This window comes from Carlito syrichta, unplaced genomic scaffold, assembly GCF_000164805.1.
Source record: "Carlito syrichta isolate Samal-C Ts95f unplaced genomic scaffold, Tarsius_syrichta-2.0.1 Scaffold287984, whole genome shotgun sequence".
Taxonomy (NCBI): domain Eukaryota; kingdom Metazoa; phylum Chordata; class Mammalia; order Primates; family Tarsiidae; genus Carlito; species Carlito syrichta.
In genome coordinates this window covers 15,818-36,672 of record NW_007232080.1, presented here as the reverse complement: position 1 = coordinate 36,672, position 20,855 = coordinate 15,818, and the positions used below count along the sequence as shown (strand labels likewise).

General features: G+C 47.3%; 1 protein-coding gene across 3 annotated transcripts in view; it reads left to right on the top strand.

Annotated features, from left to right (window-relative positions):
* HIPK2 (homeodomain interacting protein kinase 2) overlaps positions 1–20,310 on the top strand; it is a 153,369-nt gene extending 133,059 nt beyond the window's left edge. For all 3 annotated transcript variants that reach the window (XM_008053244.2, XM_008053243.2, XM_021710062.1), the window contains 3 exons: positions 11,759–12,006; positions 18,530–18,690; positions 19,843–20,310. In XM_008053244.2, the coding sequence (XP_008051435.1) occupies positions 11,759–12,006; positions 18,530–18,690; positions 19,843–20,310 (877 nt within the window). The remainder of the gene's footprint in view (positions 1–11,758; positions 12,007–18,529; positions 18,691–19,842) is intronic.
* Positions 20,311–20,855: the final 545 nt, after the last annotated feature.

Below are 20,855 nucleotides of genomic sequence, written 5' to 3'. Positions count from 1 at the left end.
CTCTAAATCCATCCAAGTTGCTGCAAAGTCCATATGTTTGTCCTTCTTTATGGCTGCGTAATATTCCATTGTGTGTATGTACCACATTTTTTTATCCAGTCTAGTTTCAATGGGCAGCACAATTGGTTCCATGTTTTTGCTATTGTGAATGGTGCTGCAATAAACATGCATGTGCAGGTATCTTTTTTGTAGAATGATTTGAGTTCCCCTGAGTATATTCCCAAGAGGGGTAGTGCTGAGTCATATGGAAGATCAATGTTTAGTTCTTTTAGAAATTGTCACACTGTTTTCCAAAGGCGTTGCGCTAGTTTACATTCCCACCAGGAGTGTAGAAGTGTTCCTTTATCTCCACATCCTCATCAGCATCTGTTGTTGTTTGTTTTATTAATGATGGCCATTCTTATTGGGGTCAGGTGGTATCTCAGTGTGGTTTTGATTTGCATCTCTCTGATGATTAGTGAGGCTGAGCTCTTTTTCATGTGTCTGTTGGCTGTCTATATATTTCTTTTGAGAAGTGTCTATTCATGTCTTTTGCATACTCTTTAATGGAACTGTTTGTTTCCTTTCGGCATGTTTAAGTTCCTTATAGATAGTGGATGGTAGGCCTTGTCAGATATACAGTTGGCAAATATATTTTCCCATTCTGTGTGCTATCTTCCTGCTCTCTTGATGGTTTCCTTTGCTTTGCAGAAGTTCGTTAATTTGATGAGGTCCCACTTGTCTATCTTATGTCTTAAGGTATTGACCTTTAGGGTTCTGAATAGGAATTGGTTCCCAGTTCCAATTTCCATAAGGGTGTCTCCTGCGCTTTCTAAGATTCTTATAGTTTGATGTTTGACGTTTAGGTCTTGGATCTATTTAGAGTTGATTTTTGTGTATGGTGATAGGTATGGGTCCTGTTTCAGTCTTCTGCATGTGGTCAACCAGTTTTCCCAGCACCGTTTACTGAATAGGTTCTCTTCTTTTCATCTTTAGAATGAAATCCATTGGCTTTGGTTTTTTTCAGGATAGGGCCAGTTATGTCACATTCGAGTGTCCTCTTTTTTTGTTGAATGGTTTGGTCTTATTGGCAGTGTATTTCAGAGAAGAATGTATTGGGGCACTTCAGGTCATAGTATTGTGCCAGGGGCCAGAAGGGACACAGGACGGAGGTCCAGGCATGGTCCTTCGCATGTTTACAGGCCAGTGTTGCTTTACTCTCCATGTGCCTATTCTAGGACTGGCCTCAGTGTCACTTTTTATTACAACTCCAAGTTGAGTCAATGATCTGTCCTCCTCAGTGCCTCATACTCCCACCCAGGAATGCCATGGGTCCAGTCATTGCATGGACTCTGTGGTCCCTTCACAAGGAGAAATGCTCCTCCCAGCCCCATGCCAGAGCCTGGCCTGGTGCACCCGGTCCTCATGTATGTAGCTTGGTCATAAGAAGGGCCCAACAACCTTGCACAGCCCTTTGCCACAACTGGAAAAACCCAAAAGCAATTTAAAATCTAACAATCAACTAAATTGGAATATCATTTTTGAAGTATGAGATTTGAGTTGACACACTCTCAACATCTGTGCCCAGAAGTGAATTGAATAGTGTATCTGAGGAACAAGGATGAGAGAGCATCTCTCCATCAGGCAGACAGCTAGCAGGGTGCATACCTACCTCCACAGCGGTCCCTGAGACACCCCCCCCCCGCACGCAAAAGAAACAAAGAACTGAGATGCAGGGCAGCTGGTCAGGACCTTGATGGAAACAACTTGAAAAGACCCCAGAAGGGGGAGGGCGGTAGGCAGTGGGCAGATACGTGGTGAGGGCAACCTCAGACAGTGGCTATGGGCTGCTGAGTGTCATGGGGTCCTGCAGTGAGCAATGTCAGGGACCGCCTACCTGCCTAAGTTCATGAAAACATACCAGATGTTAGACCAGACAGGGCAAGCTGCAGATCAAGGCCAGAGAGCAACTGAAGGGCTTGGGCGTCCACAGTTGTCATGGGCTCACAGAATGAGATCCAATAATAATGTTTTCTAGAGAGATGAAATGACTATTGTCTTAGAAAATGTTTTAGGCCCCAAGAAGATAGGGCAGCATGTTTGAGTCTGAGTAGGCTAAAACAGAAACCGGTAGCTGTTATATTTATAGAGAAACCACTGTGTAATTGTGATCACATTATTGCGACTACATTTTAGAATTTTTTAAAATGGGGGAATATGATTACTCATTCTTAGAAATCAGAATTATCATAAAATTTAACACAGTAAGTATTTATTGACCCCTCTAGTGTAAGATATTATGCTGGTAACTACAAGTGTTACATAAATAAGGTAGACAGTCTCTGTCCTCTTGAGGTTTGCAGGGTAATAAGCAAGATGAAACTCATACAAATCATTATAACACAAAACCGAGTATCAATTCCATAAAAACTGGCAAAGTACTATGGGGACTCAAAGGGAAAATAACTTGAGGAAATAGCGGCAGAGGGAAAGGCTTTTTTTAAAAGGCCAGAGGTCTGGACAGGTGTGGACAAACAGTGGAGGAGGTGAGGTCACAAATTCAAGCCAGGTAATTGATGCGAGAGAGCCTCCAAGCTGGGAAAATAGGATCAAGAGCTTCACGGGGAAGCACATCTAAGAGAAACCAGAGCAAGGAGGAAAGGAATTTCAGGATAGAAAGAGGCTGTTAAGGGGTCTCTCCTCAGTTGGGGTGGTCAGCCTTGTCAGAAGATACTGAGGGGTCTAAGGGGAAGCATCAGTCCTGGGAAAGCAAGGTTGCACCCCCAAGTGCAGCCAGGCAGAGGGTCACTTGGTCCCTCTCCAGCCAGAGTGCTTCTCTAGCCCTCTGTGTTCCAGCTCGACAGAGCGACCTTCCTTCCTGACCCCATTATTGCTCCCAAGCTTGAATTTCCCTAGCCATGAAAATCTGGTTCTGATCATCTGTGTTTTCAACATTATCTCCTATTTGCTACTTACCCCAGTTCTAACATTTCTGGTCCCTGACATTGGCCCTGGAACTTTACATGAAGTACTGGCTAATTACCCTGACATGGCCCCATCTCCACTCAGTGGAGAGGTCAGGAGGCTGTCGAGACTCACAGGGATAGCAGCACCTCCAACCCCAGAGTGTCTTTTAGAGCCAGTGTGAGTCAAAGACAGAAAACTCCTCTTTTTAGATCTGATTGAGAACGTCATTAAATCTCTAGGGCCAGGTGATATTGCCTAGAATTTCTAAGAGAAAGACAAAACAAAATCATTATTTCTGACCCCAAATATGTAGCACTATTAGTTGCCACAGCAGATGGCAGGTCAGCAGCTCTCACTTGTGAGAACTCTGGAGCATGTCAAAGGCAGCCCAGGAGACACTGAGCTAAAGGGCGGGGAATCATATCAAATTCCATCAGGTGTTTACCTGCACTACCTCCTTCATCATCTGATGGGGCGTACAAAGCGGGTATTTCTATTTCCATTTGATAGATGAGGAAACTGAGACCCAGGAAAAGTAAGTGACTCACCGAAGTTGATAAAGGTTCTGAACAACAGAATTGGGATTCTCAGGTGCCATGCCATTGAAGAAATAGCAGACTTTAATTACTTGCAGAAATAACCGATTTTAGTCATTCCACAAATATGAATTCTGTTCTGCCCCCTCCTGTGACTACCACTATGCCCCGGTAGCATCCATGATGTGCAGGATACTGTGCTAGGGTCATGGGGAGTCCCAAGTATTGTCCAATGAGCTTCCACTGGGTACTAGGCACTACTCAGAGTCCTAGCACTATCGCAGTGGAAGGGTGGATGCAGTGCTTTTAAACGTCGGGAGGCTATGGAAGAGCCAGGGGTCTCCTTTTTTTTCAATGAATCACTATTGGACTAAGGGGATACTTTGGTCATAGCTCAAGGATTGTCCGTAAGACAGAAAAAAAAACTATATAGCAAACAGTGTCCCGGGACAGTTTCCTGAGTGTCCCAGGATTAATAGTAGAACTGGTTATCTTAAATATCTGTAGACAGTTTTGATTAGAGAAGCATGTAGCTGTCTACACATGCTGAACAAGGTAACTTTTCTCTTCTGGACTCTCTTGGGCATTTTGTAGGTATGTCTCATGATCCAGATCGTCCTGTTAACCTTACCTTGTGCTGAAACGATCTTGTAAAGGCTGTAGCATACAACCTTCAGTCGTGAGAGTAATTTTTAACATGTGTAATCAAAGTGCTCATTACAGGAGACCAACTAGAAATTATGTTGCCCAGCCTCCATTATTCGCTCATGTATTCATTCATTCAACTACCTGGATTTTTCTGGCAGGCAGTTGTTTTGTTTTGGTCATTGGGACACTCTTACATTCTGTACTGCAGTTGGCATGTGTAAGCAGCCACTCAACCATTTCAGCCAATGTCACCAATGATGTCAACTCTAAGAAGATTGATGCAAAAATGTCACTCAACATTTTAGATATAAAAACAGTTGCTTGAGTCACTTTTAACCTGTTTATATAAAAAAAAAAATTGACCTAAAATGTTATCCCCCTTTATAGTAAATTGAAACTAGAGAAGGTATTTCAGATAAAGCACAGTTAGGCACCTGATAAGTCACTGATCAAAAGACTTTGGCCTGAACAATTAGCATCCACTTAACAGAGGGAGTGAAAAAACACACATTTATCATTGCATGGACAAAAAACCCAAAGTAGAATTAGCTTCCATTGCTACATATAATCTTTTTTTTTTTGAGTTGGAGTCTCACTCTGTCGCCCAGACTGGAGTGCAGTGTCCGCTCCCGGCCACTGCAACCTTGACCTGCCAGGCTCCAGCGATCCTTCCGCCTCAGCCTTCCGAGTAGCCGGAATTACAGGCGTGCGCAACCACACCCGGCTGATTTTTGTTTTATTGTAGAGATGAGGTCTCGCCAAGTTGCCCAGGCAGGTCTCGAACCCACGGGCTCAGGCAATCCACTCATCTCAGCCTCCCAAAGGCACGGGATTACAGGCTGAGCCACTGAGCCCGGCTTGCTACATATAATCTTACAGCTCAACACTCCTGCTCTTGGTTAAGAAGCTACTTACAGCCAAACTCATGCTGTACTCTTGGGGTCGTGGGATTTAGACTTGAGTGAAGGAGCCCAGTCACACAGTATCCCAGCAGCATTTGAAGGGACTTTGTAGTTCCTCCATTTTGAGTACAGCACACCCCACAGCTGAAAGATGCTTCAGTCATGTGACTCATCTCAAGACATGGGAGCTTGTTTTGTCCAGTTGACTTCATTGCACCCCCTTTATAGGGCTCCATTCAAGATACTCCCATGAGTTGAATAGAATGACTTAGGGGCTGCATTTTGAAGAAGAGACTCTCCATCCTGCTGTCCCCAGCTGTGTGTCCCAATGCTTCAGCACATTACACAGCTGTCACGGATGTGTTGCAACTTCCTGGTTTACTCCTTGCCTTCTGCAGGGAAGAGAAAGAAGGAGGGCAGGAGAAGGTGATTAGGTGAGACAGTCAAAACCCCGAGGATGGTTCAGAAGAGAAACTGGATTGTGGAAGAAAGCACAGGGAGAGGAGACACCACTTTGCACTGCATACTGTAGGGTGAGGTTGAGGCTCATGGCTCCTCCCAGGACCCTAAAAATCGGTCATGTAAACAATGACCTTAATGGTATACACACACATGCATAGACATACCCACAGACATAAGTATGCAGATGATATAATTAGAATGGAATGTTTGTGCCGTAATAAAATGAAGATTTTTTTCTCATAATGACTCTAAGTTGGGAGCTGTGAGGAGGGAGTACACTGGCCTGGAGGCATCGGTATCTGGTTCCTCCTGTGGAGGGCTGGTTAAAGCAATCAGCCAGTGCTTCTGGTCTGAGGGACTTAGAGTGGAGGGGATTGGGAGCTGCACAGCAAGCAGTGCCCATTCCCATGAGGGTGGCCGAGCCAGCTGTTCTTGTTTCCATCAGCCGGGAAGCCCTCCATGAGAACCACCCTGTCTCATGGTTAGGGAAGATCACTGTCACCAAGTATGGCCTTGGGAGAGGCAGAAGGAGTTTCTATTAGTCTTACGTTTTCAGTACTTGCTGAGTAACTCGCTGGAGAGGTGAAAGAGGCATGTAGCATCATGATCAAGAGTGTAGGCTCTGGGCTCAAATCCCGATTCTACTAGCTATGTGACCTTGGGCAAGCAAGTAACCCAAGCTCTCCATATCTGAAGTTCATTGTCTTTAGAAGGAAAGTAGTCATGTTATTTACCATATGGTCTTGCCATGACATTTAAAGGAGATAACACATGTAAAGCACTTTTAGCAGGAGTCAGTGTACATCCAATAAATGTTACCTATATATAGGCATCAGCATCACAGCAACAGAACATAAAGCACTGAATATGAAATCAGAGGCATGAAAGAAGTCATGAGCAGTTTGTTGGAAGAGACGAGTTTTGACTCTGATCTTGAAGGATGAAATTGACTCAGATTAGCAAATAGAAATCAGAATCCCATTCTAGATAGGACCCTACAGGGAAGGGGTCACAGGTTTATATCTGATCCTCCGGCAGTGTTTTCTCTGTTGGGACTGATTTCTTAACTTCTTAGCTCTTTGTTTATTTTCATCATTTTTAAATGATGAAAACCATCTATTGCCATGACAACACAATGCAATTGTGAACTCTGACAGCTTTGTTCTTATTCAGAAGTGATGCTCTGTCAAGGCCATTTCAGCAGAGATTTCTCATTCTACTCCTATCACTGTCTCTCTCACTTGCATTAGCCAACTCATAATGGGATTGATAAACTGTCAATAATAATGAGACACAATAGTAGCGTGAATCCCAGTAGTATCGATACATGTGAGCCCAAGGGATCTGCAGCAGTCATCTCAAATGCGTGCTTGTTGTTAAAGTGACTCATTAGTTCTCTAGTCTGCGTAGTGTATTCGGGTAGAACACAGAGCTTTCTAACAATAGAAGAGATTAAAAACAGCTATCATAGGTAAATCCAAAAGGCAGGTAGATCAGCATTAAGCTGGGTTATACACATTTGCTCATTAGATGTAGGGGCTCTCCAGCTATAACAAAAGTAAGGGGTCTATGGAGAGATTATAGAGGTTTTAATCCCACACTCCGTGGTAGATAACAAGATACTGACATGTAGGATTCCTTAGTCCCTTTGGTGGGAAGGCTCACTACCTGTTGGGTTTTCATCTAGGATTTGGCCTCATATTCTCATAGGTCATCTAGGCCAAGCTACCAGCTCTTAGAAGACTCTTGCCAGAAAGCTATCCTAAGTGACAAGAAGCTCACTGATTATTGAAGTGACCCATTGTATCTTCAGATAGTTGCAGTTGTTAGGAAATTGTTATTATGTCGAGTTGAGGCTGCTCCACAATATCCAGATTTGAATGAAGAATTCCAAATATGCCCAATTTGAATTTTATTTGTGGACAGATTACAGTTTTGGCAAAATTAGTGTGTATGTTTTGGTTTGCTTTTTTTAAAAAAATTGCTTATTTTCTAAACTACTCAGAAACTTAAGGAAGGTATTTTCAGTAAGAATTGACCAGATCTGGGTCTATAGGTAAGGCACATCTATTAAAGGAATTTCTTTCCTCTCTAAAGCCTATGTTAAATGTCTTTAGTAATCCTTCAGAAATCCTCACGGTGGATCCTTTAATGCAGCAGTCTCCAACCTTTTTGGCATCAAGGACCAGTTTCTTGATGCCAAAAGGGAAGACACCTTTTCCATGGTGGGCTGGGGAAAGGGATGATCATCAGGCATTAGATTCTCATAAGCAGCTCACAACCTAGATCCCTCACATACGCAGTTCACAATAGGGTTTGTGCTCCTATGAGAATCTAGTGCCGCAACTAATCTGACAGAAGACAGAGCTTCACTTGCCCGCCACTCACTTCCTGCTATGCAGTCCTGTTCCTAACAGGCCATAGACCAGTACCAATCTATGACCCAGGGGTTGGAGACCCCTGCTTTAATGCCATGAGCAGTCTCTCCAGTGAACTTCAGAGCAAGCTGGAGCTAAATAGACATTTCAGGTTAACGAGGCCACTGTTCAGGAGGACAGGAGAGCCAGTAAAGGACAGGAGAGCCAGGATTACAAAGGCAGCTTCTGGGACACATTTGGGAGCCAGGCTCTGGGGTCTTTTGCCTCAGAATGACTACCTGCAACAGAGCATATCTGCATTTTGGAGATCGCTGGAGACATGTTACTTAATCACTTAGAAGTGGCCATGATGGAAGCAGAGAGTAAAAGGCCCCTGCCTCATCCTTGGGAACTGGAGCGACATGGGGTCATGGCCTTCTACTCTTCTGCTGGTCCCAGGAGCACTTTGTAACGGTGCAGGGGTGGGAGGGGTTCCCTAATTACACAAGAGACTGTGCCAGGCCAGTCATTTCCCTTTCCACAGCCACAACCACCGCAGAAGACAGCTGCCGGTATCACTTGTCTTTGTTTTTCTAAGGCAGCTCCCCTTCCCTCCTGTGCTCTCCCATTCCCCAGCTCTCCATGTCTTGTTGCTCTCAAACTCCTTCCCTCTACTTTCTAGGCTCAGGGACCTTCTTTTGGAGTCCCACTTTCTAATTCTTTTTATTTATTTATTATTCTAAAAAACTTTTTGGCCGGGCACAGTGGCTGTTGAGCCCAGGAGTTCAAGACCAGCCTGGGCAACATGAGATCCTGTCTCTACAAAAAATTAGCTGGGTGTGGTGACGTGCCACCATGCTTAGCAGGTTTATTTATTTATTTATTTTTGATAGAGACAGGGTCTCGCTATGTTGCCTAGTCTGGTCTTGAACTCCTGGGCTCAAACTGTACTTCCACATCAACCTCTCGAAGTCTTGGGGTCACAGGCATGAGCCACCATACCTGGCCTCACTTTCTAGTTCTTATACTGGATCTCAGTGCCCTCCCACCCAAAGTACCCAAGACTCTGAATCTCACTTGCATTTATGTTTCTGAATGGGCTACGGACTTTTTAAAAATTGAGATACAGTTCATGTACTGTACAATTAACCCATTGAATATGTACAATTTAATGATTTTTAGTATATTAATTTTTTAAATGATGGTAAAACATACATAAAATTTGCCATTTCAGTCATTTTTATGTGTATGATTCAGTGACATTAATATTTACAATGTCATACAATCATCCCCATTATCTATTTTCAAAACTTTTCCATCACCCCAACCAAAAACTATACCCATTAAGCAGTAATTTCCCCTACCCTCTGCCACTGGTAACTTCTAATCTATTTTCTGCCTGTATGGATTCGCCTATTCTAGATATTTCATGTATGTGGAATCATGCAATAGTTGTCCTTTTGTATCTGGCTCATTTCATTTAATGTTTTCAAGGTTCATCCATATTGTAGCATGTTAACAGAACTTCATTCATTTTTATGACTGAATGGTATTCCATTGTGTGGCTAGACCACATAGTGTTTATCTATTCATCTGTTGGAAGACACTTGGGTTGTTCCTGCCTTTTGCTGTTGTGAATTGTACTGCAGTGAACACTGATGTATATGTCTCTGAGTCTCTGCTTTCAGTTCTTCTGAGTACACACTTAGGAATGAATTGACTGAGTCATATGGTAACTGTTTAGCTGTTTGAGGAACAAGCATATGGACTTTTGCACTTAAACAGTTGTAAGTGGGAGATATGGGTCTTTATTAATTAAAATGTCTTTTATCTACATGAGCAGAAGAGCTGTAAATGTATACAACCAATTCATCCCTCACCTTTCTTTGAGTTCTTAGCAATTATCTGTACGGCTCATCTGACAGTTAATCACTGAGGCTTTGTGACATTCATTATTCTCTTTAACTGGGTATTTTAAAGCTTTTACTGTTTGACTTGTCATGTTTTTACACAGTCCCCCACAGAGATTTTCATCTCCTCGTGGGCAGAGACACACATTTCTTTGTACAGGTATTCCTTATGGCACACAGCATAAAGCTGCAAGATAGCTAACTGATGAGCTTAATTTCCTTTCATTTCAATCCTCTGGTTTATTCATAGACTAGAAAAGAAGAAACTTTTCTACCAAGTACTTACCCTAATATAATCCTCTTTGCCCAAATTAACTTTTTTGCAAACCTGTTTTCACAAGTTGAATAAGGTAACAGCACAACACCTTATAATAATAGTATCAGATGACCTTCATGGAATACTTACCAAGTGTTGTGCATGAGTCAAAGCAGTTTATCTGCTTTTTCTCACTTAGTTCTCTAAACAAACCTATGATATAGGTTCAGTTGTCACCTGCCTTTGACCAATAAGTCCACCAAATCACTGAGAGGTTGAATAGCTGCCCAAAGCTCCATCCTCAACTCATGCTGTGAATTGACATCTGAATGTGGGGCCCATGTTTTTACCCAGAGACACAGTTAGGAGCCCTTCAACCCTGAACCAGAGAGGATAGAGTGACCCGCCATTGGAAGAATGATCCAGTCCAGATGTTAGCAGGCTAGGTGTTGGGGAGCAGGGCCAAGGTCTCCTGTGAGCCTATTCTTCTCTGCCCTTCCAGCCTTCTGTGGGTTACAGCCCTACATCTTTTTACTTCTTTGCTGCCCCTACGGTAGCAGAGCTCCATCTTGGGAAGAGCCTGGCTTGGCTCTGTGACCTAGAGCAAGATACCTGGGGAGTGGTCATGACTCCATCAGGCTCTATAAATACTAGCTGCTTCTCCTATCCAGTTACTTGGAAACTGACCAGATTGTTTAGGCAATTGTTATTCCTTAAAAATAAATTATCAATATACAAAAACAGATGAACATCCATTTTTAAAGCCTCACACTATAAACCATAAATTCCACATCCATCATCCCACCCTCTATCCCTGAGCTTGGAGGTAGACAGAATTGGTTCCCAAAGGAACCACACAAACATAAATATCTCTGAAAAAAAATACTGTGATGGCCATCCAAAGCCAGTTCCTTCCTATCGGATTAAGTTCCAGATATCAGATGAAAACTAGGGGTTCAGAGTGGCTCCCTCATAGCATCAGGAGCCTTTCCCCAGGCCCTGAGGTAATGCCAGCTCCTCTTTGACTTTTAGGGAGTGGGAAAGCAGCAGGAGGGCCTGGCCTCCCCTGAGAACAGGACTCCTGAGTTGTGGGTGGCCTGCACAGTCATCCCACCAAGCACCCTCAGGGCAAAGAGATGTAAAGCTATCAACTCCAGCTCTGCCTCCTAAACTGTGCAGGTTGGCTCAGCCTCCTCAGAGCCTCACTCTTCTCCCATCCATCTCGCTGCATCCCATGCCCTGGACGTCCCTGTCCCTCCTGCGTGAGCTTTGCCGGATCTCACGGGCCTTGGGCCTGAGCTTATGACATTTCCCAGGTGGGTCTCCCGGGCTGGGTCCTCAGGATGCCAGGTTCTGGCCGGTTCTCTGCTTGCCCACAGTCCCACTTTGGTGTCCAAGAGGAAGGTTGTCACACAGCTCTGAGCTCCAGATGCCTCCTCTGTAGCTTTGCCAAGCTCTGCTCCTTGTGGGGAGCCCAGGCTCACCAGTGACTTCTCGCCCCTCAGTTTCCAAAAGCACCTGTGGGCCCAGCGTCAGCCCCTTCTTACGTCTTCACATGTCCTCCTGATACCTGCCAGATGGGGGATATTTACATGCCCAGCCTCCCAGTGCGCATCAGGATAAGCAGAAGTCACTCCTCCCCTCGTCCCCTCTGCTGCCCTCCCCTGCCCCGGCATGAAACTCTGGTTGGTGTCACCTCACAGCAGTCTCACAGCTCTAACCTCTCCCTTTACATTTTCAGCACTGTCTCCAAGCAAAGGAAAAACGTCATCAGCTGTGTCACAGTCCATGACTCCCCCTACTCCGACTCTTCCAGCAACACCAGCCCCTACTCCATGCAGCAGCGCGCTGGGCACAACAATGCCAACGCCTTTGACACCAAGGGAAGCCTGGAGAATCACTGCACTGGGAACCCCCGCACGATCATTGTGCCACCCTTGAAGACCCAGGCCAGCGAAGTACTGGTGGAATGTGATAGCCTGGTGCCAGGTAATTTGGGGCCAGGGCAGGCCAGGACTATCTCTCTAGAGACTGGTTTTCCTGTTTTCTGCTGCTAGAAGTGTTGCCATGTGAGAGATAGTAGAATAGAAAGTGCCCAATTATTGCAGGTGGTCCTTACCAAGGATTTTGTTCGAGTAGCCAAGATCGGATTAACATCACATTGTATAACATCTTCCTTTTTAATTCCATCTTCTGTACCTAGTGCACTGCCTTTACGATGGCTCTGGATCTGATGAGGTTGGTACATCTAAAAGAAAAACCACCCATTTCCTTATCCGCTAGTCTGGAAGGATACCTGGTTTGGTGGGCTCCTGGCTGACACTAGGACTACTCCCTTCCAGGAAGCCCTGGTGGTAGGGTGGGCTTCCTGTACAAGGACCTTCTCAAGTCTTGCTGGGTGAGGATAAGTTTGCTCCTCTTAGCCCCTCAGAACTCTGCTGGGCAGAGACCACAGCCAGACCTGCCTTTACCCTATGTTGCTTTATTAAAAGGACTTCCAGTGTCCTGGGAAGGCTGGTCCTGAAAACTGGGCCCTAGAGTAAAAGCTAAGAACTTAACCTTCCAGATAAGCTTGGCAGCGCACCACAGATTTGGTCCCATCTATTTAGCATTTCCCTTGCTGACACTCACAGTGGGAGAATTTGGAGACTAAACCAGAAGAAATTGTATGTTTTGCTTTTCTGCCTTGAACCAGCACCAGCTACACCCAAGCCAGTCAGCACCGTCATGGTAGCACAATTTAGAAGAAAAGGGGTACAGACCCAGACCAAGAAGATTGCACTGGGCTATGAGAAGCCATTATTCCTCGGGAGGACCTGTTTTTCCGTCTGTCTGTGTCATCTGAGGTTGCTACAGGAATTCAGGGAATCTTCCTGGGGTGGTGGCCACACTTAAGGCCTGGTATGAAGGTGAAGATGGGATCCAGGATGGTATCTCCAGGGACTTCTCCAGCCCAGTGTCACAGGCCAGCAGCGCACACAGTTGGAGTCAGTGTCCTGAGACGCTCTCCCTAAAGCCCACAGCAGAGCCCAGGATGGGCCCATTTTGCCTAGGAGGCTCTGCCTAAAGGGGAGATGGAAACAACCATGGACTCTGTTTCCCCCTGGCACTCACTGCCTGACCCAGGGCGCATGGTAGCCCAGGTGGCATCATACTCTCCGACGTTCACGTCAGAGATTCTTCTTCCTTGCCCTTGTAATTACCCCAGCTGCCTTTCTTCTGAAGAAATGCTTGTTCAACACAGCCATCACAGCACTTGCTAAAACTTCTGCACTTTCAAATCGTAGTTGGTCCCCATCATACTGTCAAGACGATGCAGGCTCTGAGAGGCTTTGACTTCACAGTTAGTGCTCCAGTTGGCAGGGTAGTGTGCACAGGGTTGGTGGGACCCACAGTGTCTTGGTTGGGAAATGAACATAGGGCTACTGAGCTGCTCCGTGAGGGAGACACAAGCAGCATGAATCCCACACTACACACTCTTTCAGGAGAAGCAGGCCTTACCAGTGTCCAATGCCAGGGCTAGCATTCTGGTTAACAGGGGCCAGATAGCACTTACTGCTAGTTCCTGGTGACCTGGAGCCAGAGTAGCAGGTTGGAGCCCCAAGATTAGGCACCCCTGTGAGGAAAAGAAAATGAGGCAGGCCTCCCACAAGGCCATGAGGACATCTCTCTCCAAAAGGCCTCTTTTTACACCCAGGCAAATATTTTGGTGGAAACTAACAGGAAGCAGCATTCTCTAGCAGTAACCCAAGGGCCCTGTGAGGCGAAGTCATTCACATCAAGAGATAGGGTTCCCTAGAACTGACTCACATGCTTTTCTGTTTGTATGTCCTTTAAATATTGTTTAAAACTATATTCGGCATGCCTCCTCAAGCTTAAATATTTGCAAAGGATATACTTTCTGTCATGTTGTATAATGTATCATTATTTAAGTTTTTAAAATATATGTTTGTGGAAACCTTGAAGCTGCAGATTGAACTTATTCGATACATGAAAATGCTCTGCTGTGCCCTCTTGAGCAGTGTCACTCCCTGTCATCTGATGCCTATGGCATCTCGCAATACTGATATCACCTTTAGCTACAGAGTCTTCCTAGTATTGGGAAAATCAGGAAAGCAGCCTTCCTCAGCTCCCTGGTGCCCAGGTGACGTGTCTAGGCCAAAGTATAAACTGGTTGCAGCTACCCCACCTAGAGCCCCCAGAGCATCCAGGAGCTTAGGGCTGCCTGGGCCCAACGGACGGGACAGTTGCTGCTTGTACAACAGCCCATTTTCTCCCTGCACTTCCCCCACCTGGGACTCACAGCTCAGGAAGCTTGAGGGCTTCTCATGTGGCCTTCTCAGCTCTCTTGGGTTAGTTATGAGAAAGCCAGATGCTTTCTACATGTTAACTCACTTAATCCTCATGACAGCCCTACATGTAGCTACCATGATTTTTCCATTTTTAGGTTAAAAAAAATTGGAGTCACAGAGGGGTTAACCAACTCACCCAAGGCCATGTGATTGGGCCTCCCAGGAGTGTGGCTCCAGAACTCAGTCATGCTCTAAGCCCTCTCTCACCTAGCTCAGACAGGGCTGCTAGGGGCCACCTGAGAGCCCAGGACTGTTCCCAGGACAAGGAGATCTCTGAGAGTAGTTGGACAAGGCGTGACTGGAAAATTCTAGAATGTTTCCTTGCAGCTCCAACACATACATTGGGAGGTTGACCTTCAGCATTAGCCATTGTGACTTTGTTCATCTCTATAGGAGGAATGACTATTTATGTCTTGGTCCCCTTCAGGACCCCCTCCCTTAGTCAGGGCTCTCCTGCTCTGATAGCTAGACAAGGTCTGACCCAGTCCCCATCTCCTGTCCCCAAGATGATGGTAATAGAGGGAATGCCAGGCTCTGTCAGCCCCATTTTACCTGAGACTCTCTAGCCTTGTCACTTTTTAGACAGACTCATGCTGTGGATTCCTGGAGCTCAGTGTTCTTCCCTCAAGTATATTTACCACGAAATGCCCAGAAAGCTGAGTAGGAGAAAGAAGTGACATGCACGGTATGGGCCCAGACAGCAAGTGTGGTGCAGTCTACGACCTGCTGCAGAGTAGAAAGGAGTCTGGCTCCAAACAGCAGCACTGTGACTGAGAGAAGGAGAGAAACTGAGGTAGCCAACATTTGTAGCTTTCTAGTTGTTATCCTACATTGGGACCACAAAGCCCCCTCTATCCCCCAGGTTCTGGAGGGCCTTTGACAGTCTAACTGGGTTGGACCTCAGGTCCCTGACTCACAAATGCACGTCTGCTCTGCCAGGTCCAGGCTGGTTCTAGACTTTCCCAGGAAACTTGCTAAGAATCCCAATTCCCAATTTCTGGCAACATGCCCTAGGAATTCTGATCCAGTGGGTGGGGTGAAAGGGGCCCTAGGTGTAAAAGCACAATTGGATTTGAGGGTTCTGATTAGGACCCACTGCCTCCCTCCCCAGTGAAGCAGCTGTCCCTTTACTAAGGGCAGAGTGGCTCCCCTCCACCTTCACTGTCAGGACCACCTGTCCTCAGGTTTTCAGGTTTCCTTTGCCTTTACTGTGGAACTGAGACCTTGAAGGCAAGCTTTTCTCTTCAGCTACAATTAATCAGCCTCCTGTCTTGCCTGGCCCCAGCCTCAGGCATCTCCTCTTTGATTTCCTCACCCTGGGACTTGTAATAGAATTGATCCAACCCAGCAGTTCAATCAAGGGCCTGGTCATTATTACTCATGGTTCATGAATATTTAGCACCCTCTACCCCAAGAATGACCAGATTCACCACTTTCACACTAACACTATGAGTGACCTAACTAAAGTGGTGCTGGGCTTATGTTTTTGCCTAAGACACTCAGGCCCCAGTATAAATGTCCTGAATTCTTGCTCCTGAACAGCGTGAGACGTAAACCTGTCTTTGGATATCTTACAATAGGTTGTTGCCGCTTCTCCCTTAATATTCAACACTTTACGTGATTCTTCTCTTGAACACCCCTACTGTGGGCAGCTTTCTCAAATGTGGACACTTTAGAGTTGGGGATTCTGCAGAAGGTGTCTTGGCAAGCAACTTGGATTTCCTGCATAAAAGACCTTTCTCACACTGTCAGTTATTTAATCTGTCCTCGCTTAAACCTTCCTTATACTTTTCAATGTCACCAGGTGGTAATTCTAAAGTCCAACAAGGTCTGCAGGAAAACATAAATCACAGAAATATACCTGTCCTCTGTAGGAAGTCAAGGTAATAAAAACATATCAGTCACATTCCAGAAACTTAAGAGAAACAAGTAACTGAAAACAACATACAATGTGTAAAGTGCTCAGATAAACAAAGGACAGTGACGATGGGGTAACGCATTACCTCTCTCCTTACCTCTCTCTGTTAAGATGTGCCCTCTCTTCCCTGGGCAAAACCTTCTTTGGTCTTATTCTTAGATCAGAAACCAGCATTACTTTCGTTTATGCACATGTCTCACCCAGCCCAGCCCCAGGCTGGTGTTCATCTCCTGGTCTTGCCTTGCCCTTCTTGGAGGGGGACCACCTGCCATCTTGCCACCTGTGAGATGATTTCTCCCTCTGGTCACTCTCCTGTTCTTTAGCTGGTAAGGAACAGAAGCAGCACTTGTGACTGTGGTTCTGACTATTCAACACAAACTTGCAGTCTCAGACTGTGTTGTCATAGCTTCCACTCACTAGCCCTGCTTTCTGCTCCATTGGCACTGAAGCGAGGGAAGGTGTCTGGAACCTTCTCCCTCCCACACTTTCCTGGACTGCTGCTGTGCAGGTCTGCACCTGAAGAAACCCAGTGTCTTCTCTTTGGTCTGGGTTCTGCTTGTCACTTTTGCTGTTGCTTCTGTGTTTGCATTTATGAAGGAGCCGTGGCCAATGTGTCTGAGTGCATCCGCCTGGCATTTCACGCGGGTGTGTATTGACGCTGTGGGTAGGTTAGGCAGGCCCCTCCTGAAGAAGAGGTGAGGTTCAGGGACTCGGGCTGGTGAAGCATTTCGTCTGCTTTCCTCAAGGGTTTGTAGCCCTGTTAACAGGGCTCCCGTGGCTGGGGTGGGGCAGATCGCCCCTGCCCAGCAACGGTGCTGCCCACCCTCTTGCCCTGCCCAACTGAACACTTAGGCCCTGTCCCACCCAGTTCTGCTTAGCAGCCTCCCTGGATATAGCCTGTTGCTGCCTATCATCATCTTCACGTGGCTTATCCTCTGACCTCACTTCCTCATGTGCATGATCTGGGATGCCTCTTCCTTATTTAGACTCTCAGCCTTGTCTCCACCACCCCCATCCCAGGCAGCACATAATTACAGTCCCTGGCACAAAGCAAGAGCTCAGAAAATATCAGTTGAATGAGTTAAAGGGTTAGGCTTTGAAGAGGCTGCTGGCTGGGCAGCACAGGAGCCATCTCACTCAGGGCTCAGCTTCCTTGCTCCAAGAGCCCTGGTTACTCAGTGCAGTCTACTCACCAGAATGTGGGCATCTCCAGGAGCTTGTTAGAAATGCTCAGGACCCCCAGTGCCATGGGGCCAGAGTCTGCATTTAATGAGAGACAGAGCACTGATGAGCCACCTGCAGGCACCTTCAGAGACATCATGTTTTATCCGCACTTTTAGCCTCCTTGTCAATGACCCAGAAACGGTTTTGAGTTTGGCCATCTTCAGCTTAAGGGCTGTCCCCTGGTGCATTCATGTCATCCTGCCTAGGGTCAGGAGACTACACCCAGTGGCTCCTGAGGGCTGTTTTAGCTTCTGGTTATTCACTGGGTCCCACCACAGATACTGTCTCCTCCGACCTTCAATACCACCCATCATGGAGACCAAGCAGGAATCCTGTTTTGTGCTGTTGCTATAACAGAGTGCATAATACCGGGTAATTTATAAACAAAAGTATATTTGGCTCACAGTTCTGGAAGCTGGAAGTCCAAGAGCAGATCACTGGCATCTGGTGAGGGCCCTCATACTGTGTCATCCTGTGGCAGAAGGCCAAAGGGCGAGAGTGTGCCAGCATGAGGGGGCTGAACTCAGATTCGCTTTTTTAGCAAGCCACTTCCAAGACAGTGCCACTCATCCACTCGTGGGGCAGAGCCCTCATGACCTAACCACTTCTTACCGGCCCCACCCCCAGCACTGTTGCATTGGGATTAAGATTCCAACACGTGAACTTTGGAGGACACATTCACAACCATAGCAGATCCCTCCCATACATTTTCCAACTGCGTCGGGCCTGCCTCAGGCCCTTGCTCACCTGACCTCTCCTGCGCCCCTTCCCTTCTCTTTTGCTTCGCCCCCCTCATTTGCGGCCCTGACCACCCCCCTACCAGGGGAACATGCCAGAGCCCAGTCGCCAGCCCTGAGTTAAGGCAGAGCTCTAGCAGGGTCTGGGGGAGATGAGACTGTGACTGGTCCATCTTGTGAACATGCTTCTTCCTAGAAGACCACTGTTCTCTGGGGGGTAGCGTCCTCTAGCAACTGAGGCCCTGCCACTGACCTGCAACTTGTTCCTCCTCCCGCCACAGTCAACACCAGTCACCACTCGTCCTCCTACAAGTCCAAGTCCTCCGGCAACGTGACCTCCACCAGTGGTCACTCTTCAGGGAGCTCTTCTGGAGCCATCGCCTACCGGCAGCAGCGGCCAGGCCCCCATTTCCAGCAGCAACAGCCGCTCAATCTCAGTCAGGTAAGCCCCTGATGGCGGTCCGGGCCAGGCAGATCCCCTCATCCCTCCGCTTCAGAGAGGGTCGCCATGGCGGACTCTCGCCCACCTCACAGGGCTGCTGTCTCACCTACTGGTGACAGGAAGTGCCCCAAGTGACCTCTGGTGGCTTCTTTCCACTGTAGGTCACCCTTGGGAAAGTTGATATCATGGGTTCACAGAGCTGACCCAAAGCAAAGTGACTTGTCTAATGTTACAAAACCCTTAGTGACATGGTGCCAGAGCTTAAAAATAGGTTGGCCCACACATATTGCTGTTTCAACCAGACACAGGTAGAGCATTGTGTCCTGGCCCAGTCAGCCTGGGACACCAGGGACAGAACTGCCACCAGACTCCTCGCGGTGAGGGAGACCCCAAACAGTTGTCCCAAGATTAGGAGGAAGATGGGTGGGTGGAGGTGACATTCCCTTGAAGCAGAATGTCTGTGGCCCAGAGCAGGGCTGTGTATAAGGGCTCAGCCTCGGGCATGAGCTGCCCAGTGGACTCGAAGCCCATTTCCTCGGCAGCTGTGAGGTAAGTGGGGAGCTACAGATCAGAACCCCTCCTCTGAATGCTGCCCCAGGTTGTAAACTGAGGCTGCATCTCTGTGTCACGGTGACTTAGGTTCTCCTTGTAGGAGAGGGCTGGTAGAAGTTCATACAGCAACGTTCTGAGAGTCTACAATTTATAGAACGAGATCACAGCGAGTAAGAAAGCAGTTACTTATCTCAGAGGGGGTCCTGGCTGGCCCAGTGGCTCACACCTACAGTCCCAACACTGTGGAAGACTGGGGTGGGAGTCCTTGAGCCCGGGAGTTTGAGAGTGATGGTGCCACTTGCTCCACCTGTGCGACAGAATGAGACCCTGTCTCTAACAAAAAGTGGGAGGCAAGTGTCACCCCTGAGGTTTCACAACTGCCAGCGTGTCCTGGGGAGAAATACCATCTCCTGCTCACTCTGCAGCTGGCTTACCTGTGTGTCGTCCCAGCCTGGCGAGTGCAGGCCAGGTCGGGACTTTCTCAGCACTCAAAGGGAAGCCTCTTGCCATTCTGACGTCTTCTCCTCCCCACCCTCCTCCCCTTCCTCGCCCTCCTCCCGTGGGCCAGCCCCTGACGCCTCTCTCGGTGCTCCTCCTCAGGCTCAGCAGCACATCACCGCGGACCGCACCGGGAGCCACCGCCGGCAGCAGGCCTACATCACGCCCACCATGGCTCAGGCTCCATACTCCTTCCCGCACAACAGCCCCAGCCACAGCACTGTCCACCCCCACCTGGCCGCCGCCGCTGCTGCCCACCTCCCCACCCAGCCCCACCTCTACACCTACACGGCGCCCGCAGCCCTGGGCTCCACTGGCACCGTGGCCCACCTGGTGGCCTCCCAAGGCTCGGCACGCCACACCGTGCAGCACACTGCCTACCCAGCCAGCATCGTCCACCAGGTCCCCGTGAGCATGGGCCCACGGGTCCTACCCTCACCCACCATCCACCCGAGTCAGTATCCAGCCCAGTTTGCCCACCAGACCTACATCAGCGCCTCGCCAGCCTCCACCGTCTACACTGGATACCCACTGAGCCCCGCCAAGGTCAACCAGTACCCTTACATATAAACACTGGAAGGGGAGGGAGGGAGGGAGGGACAGAGGGAGGGAGAGGATGGCCAGAGGGAGGAGGGAGAGCAGGAGGAGGGCAGGTGCTCCTGGGAATGTGTTAGCTGGCTTTTTTATGGGACATGCACAATTAAATCTTGCAAAACTAGACATGGAAATGAGGATTAATATGTTAGGGATTACTACGGTGGAATTGTAAGTCCAGTCTGTTTCCCAGATCTTTAGGGAAAAAACCCCAACGATGTAGTGTTTATATTTATCATCTGCAAACCAGATGGTCATGGTAAGGGGTGTGGACACTCAAAGGCATTCTTTCTCTGCAAGCAACCATGTTTCTGTGATGTAATACTCTCGAGCCTCTCATAACAGTGAACTCAAAAGCACTTGAGGGTTTTCTGAACAACTCAAAAATTGTAAAGATAGACAAATAATAGAAGGAAAAAGAGATACACTTTGACACACATTGGAAATAGGAATCTCAGTTTCAGTAAACAGTACATAGTTGGAAATTTGTTTAACTAGTTAGGAGAGCAAAAGTTTTATTT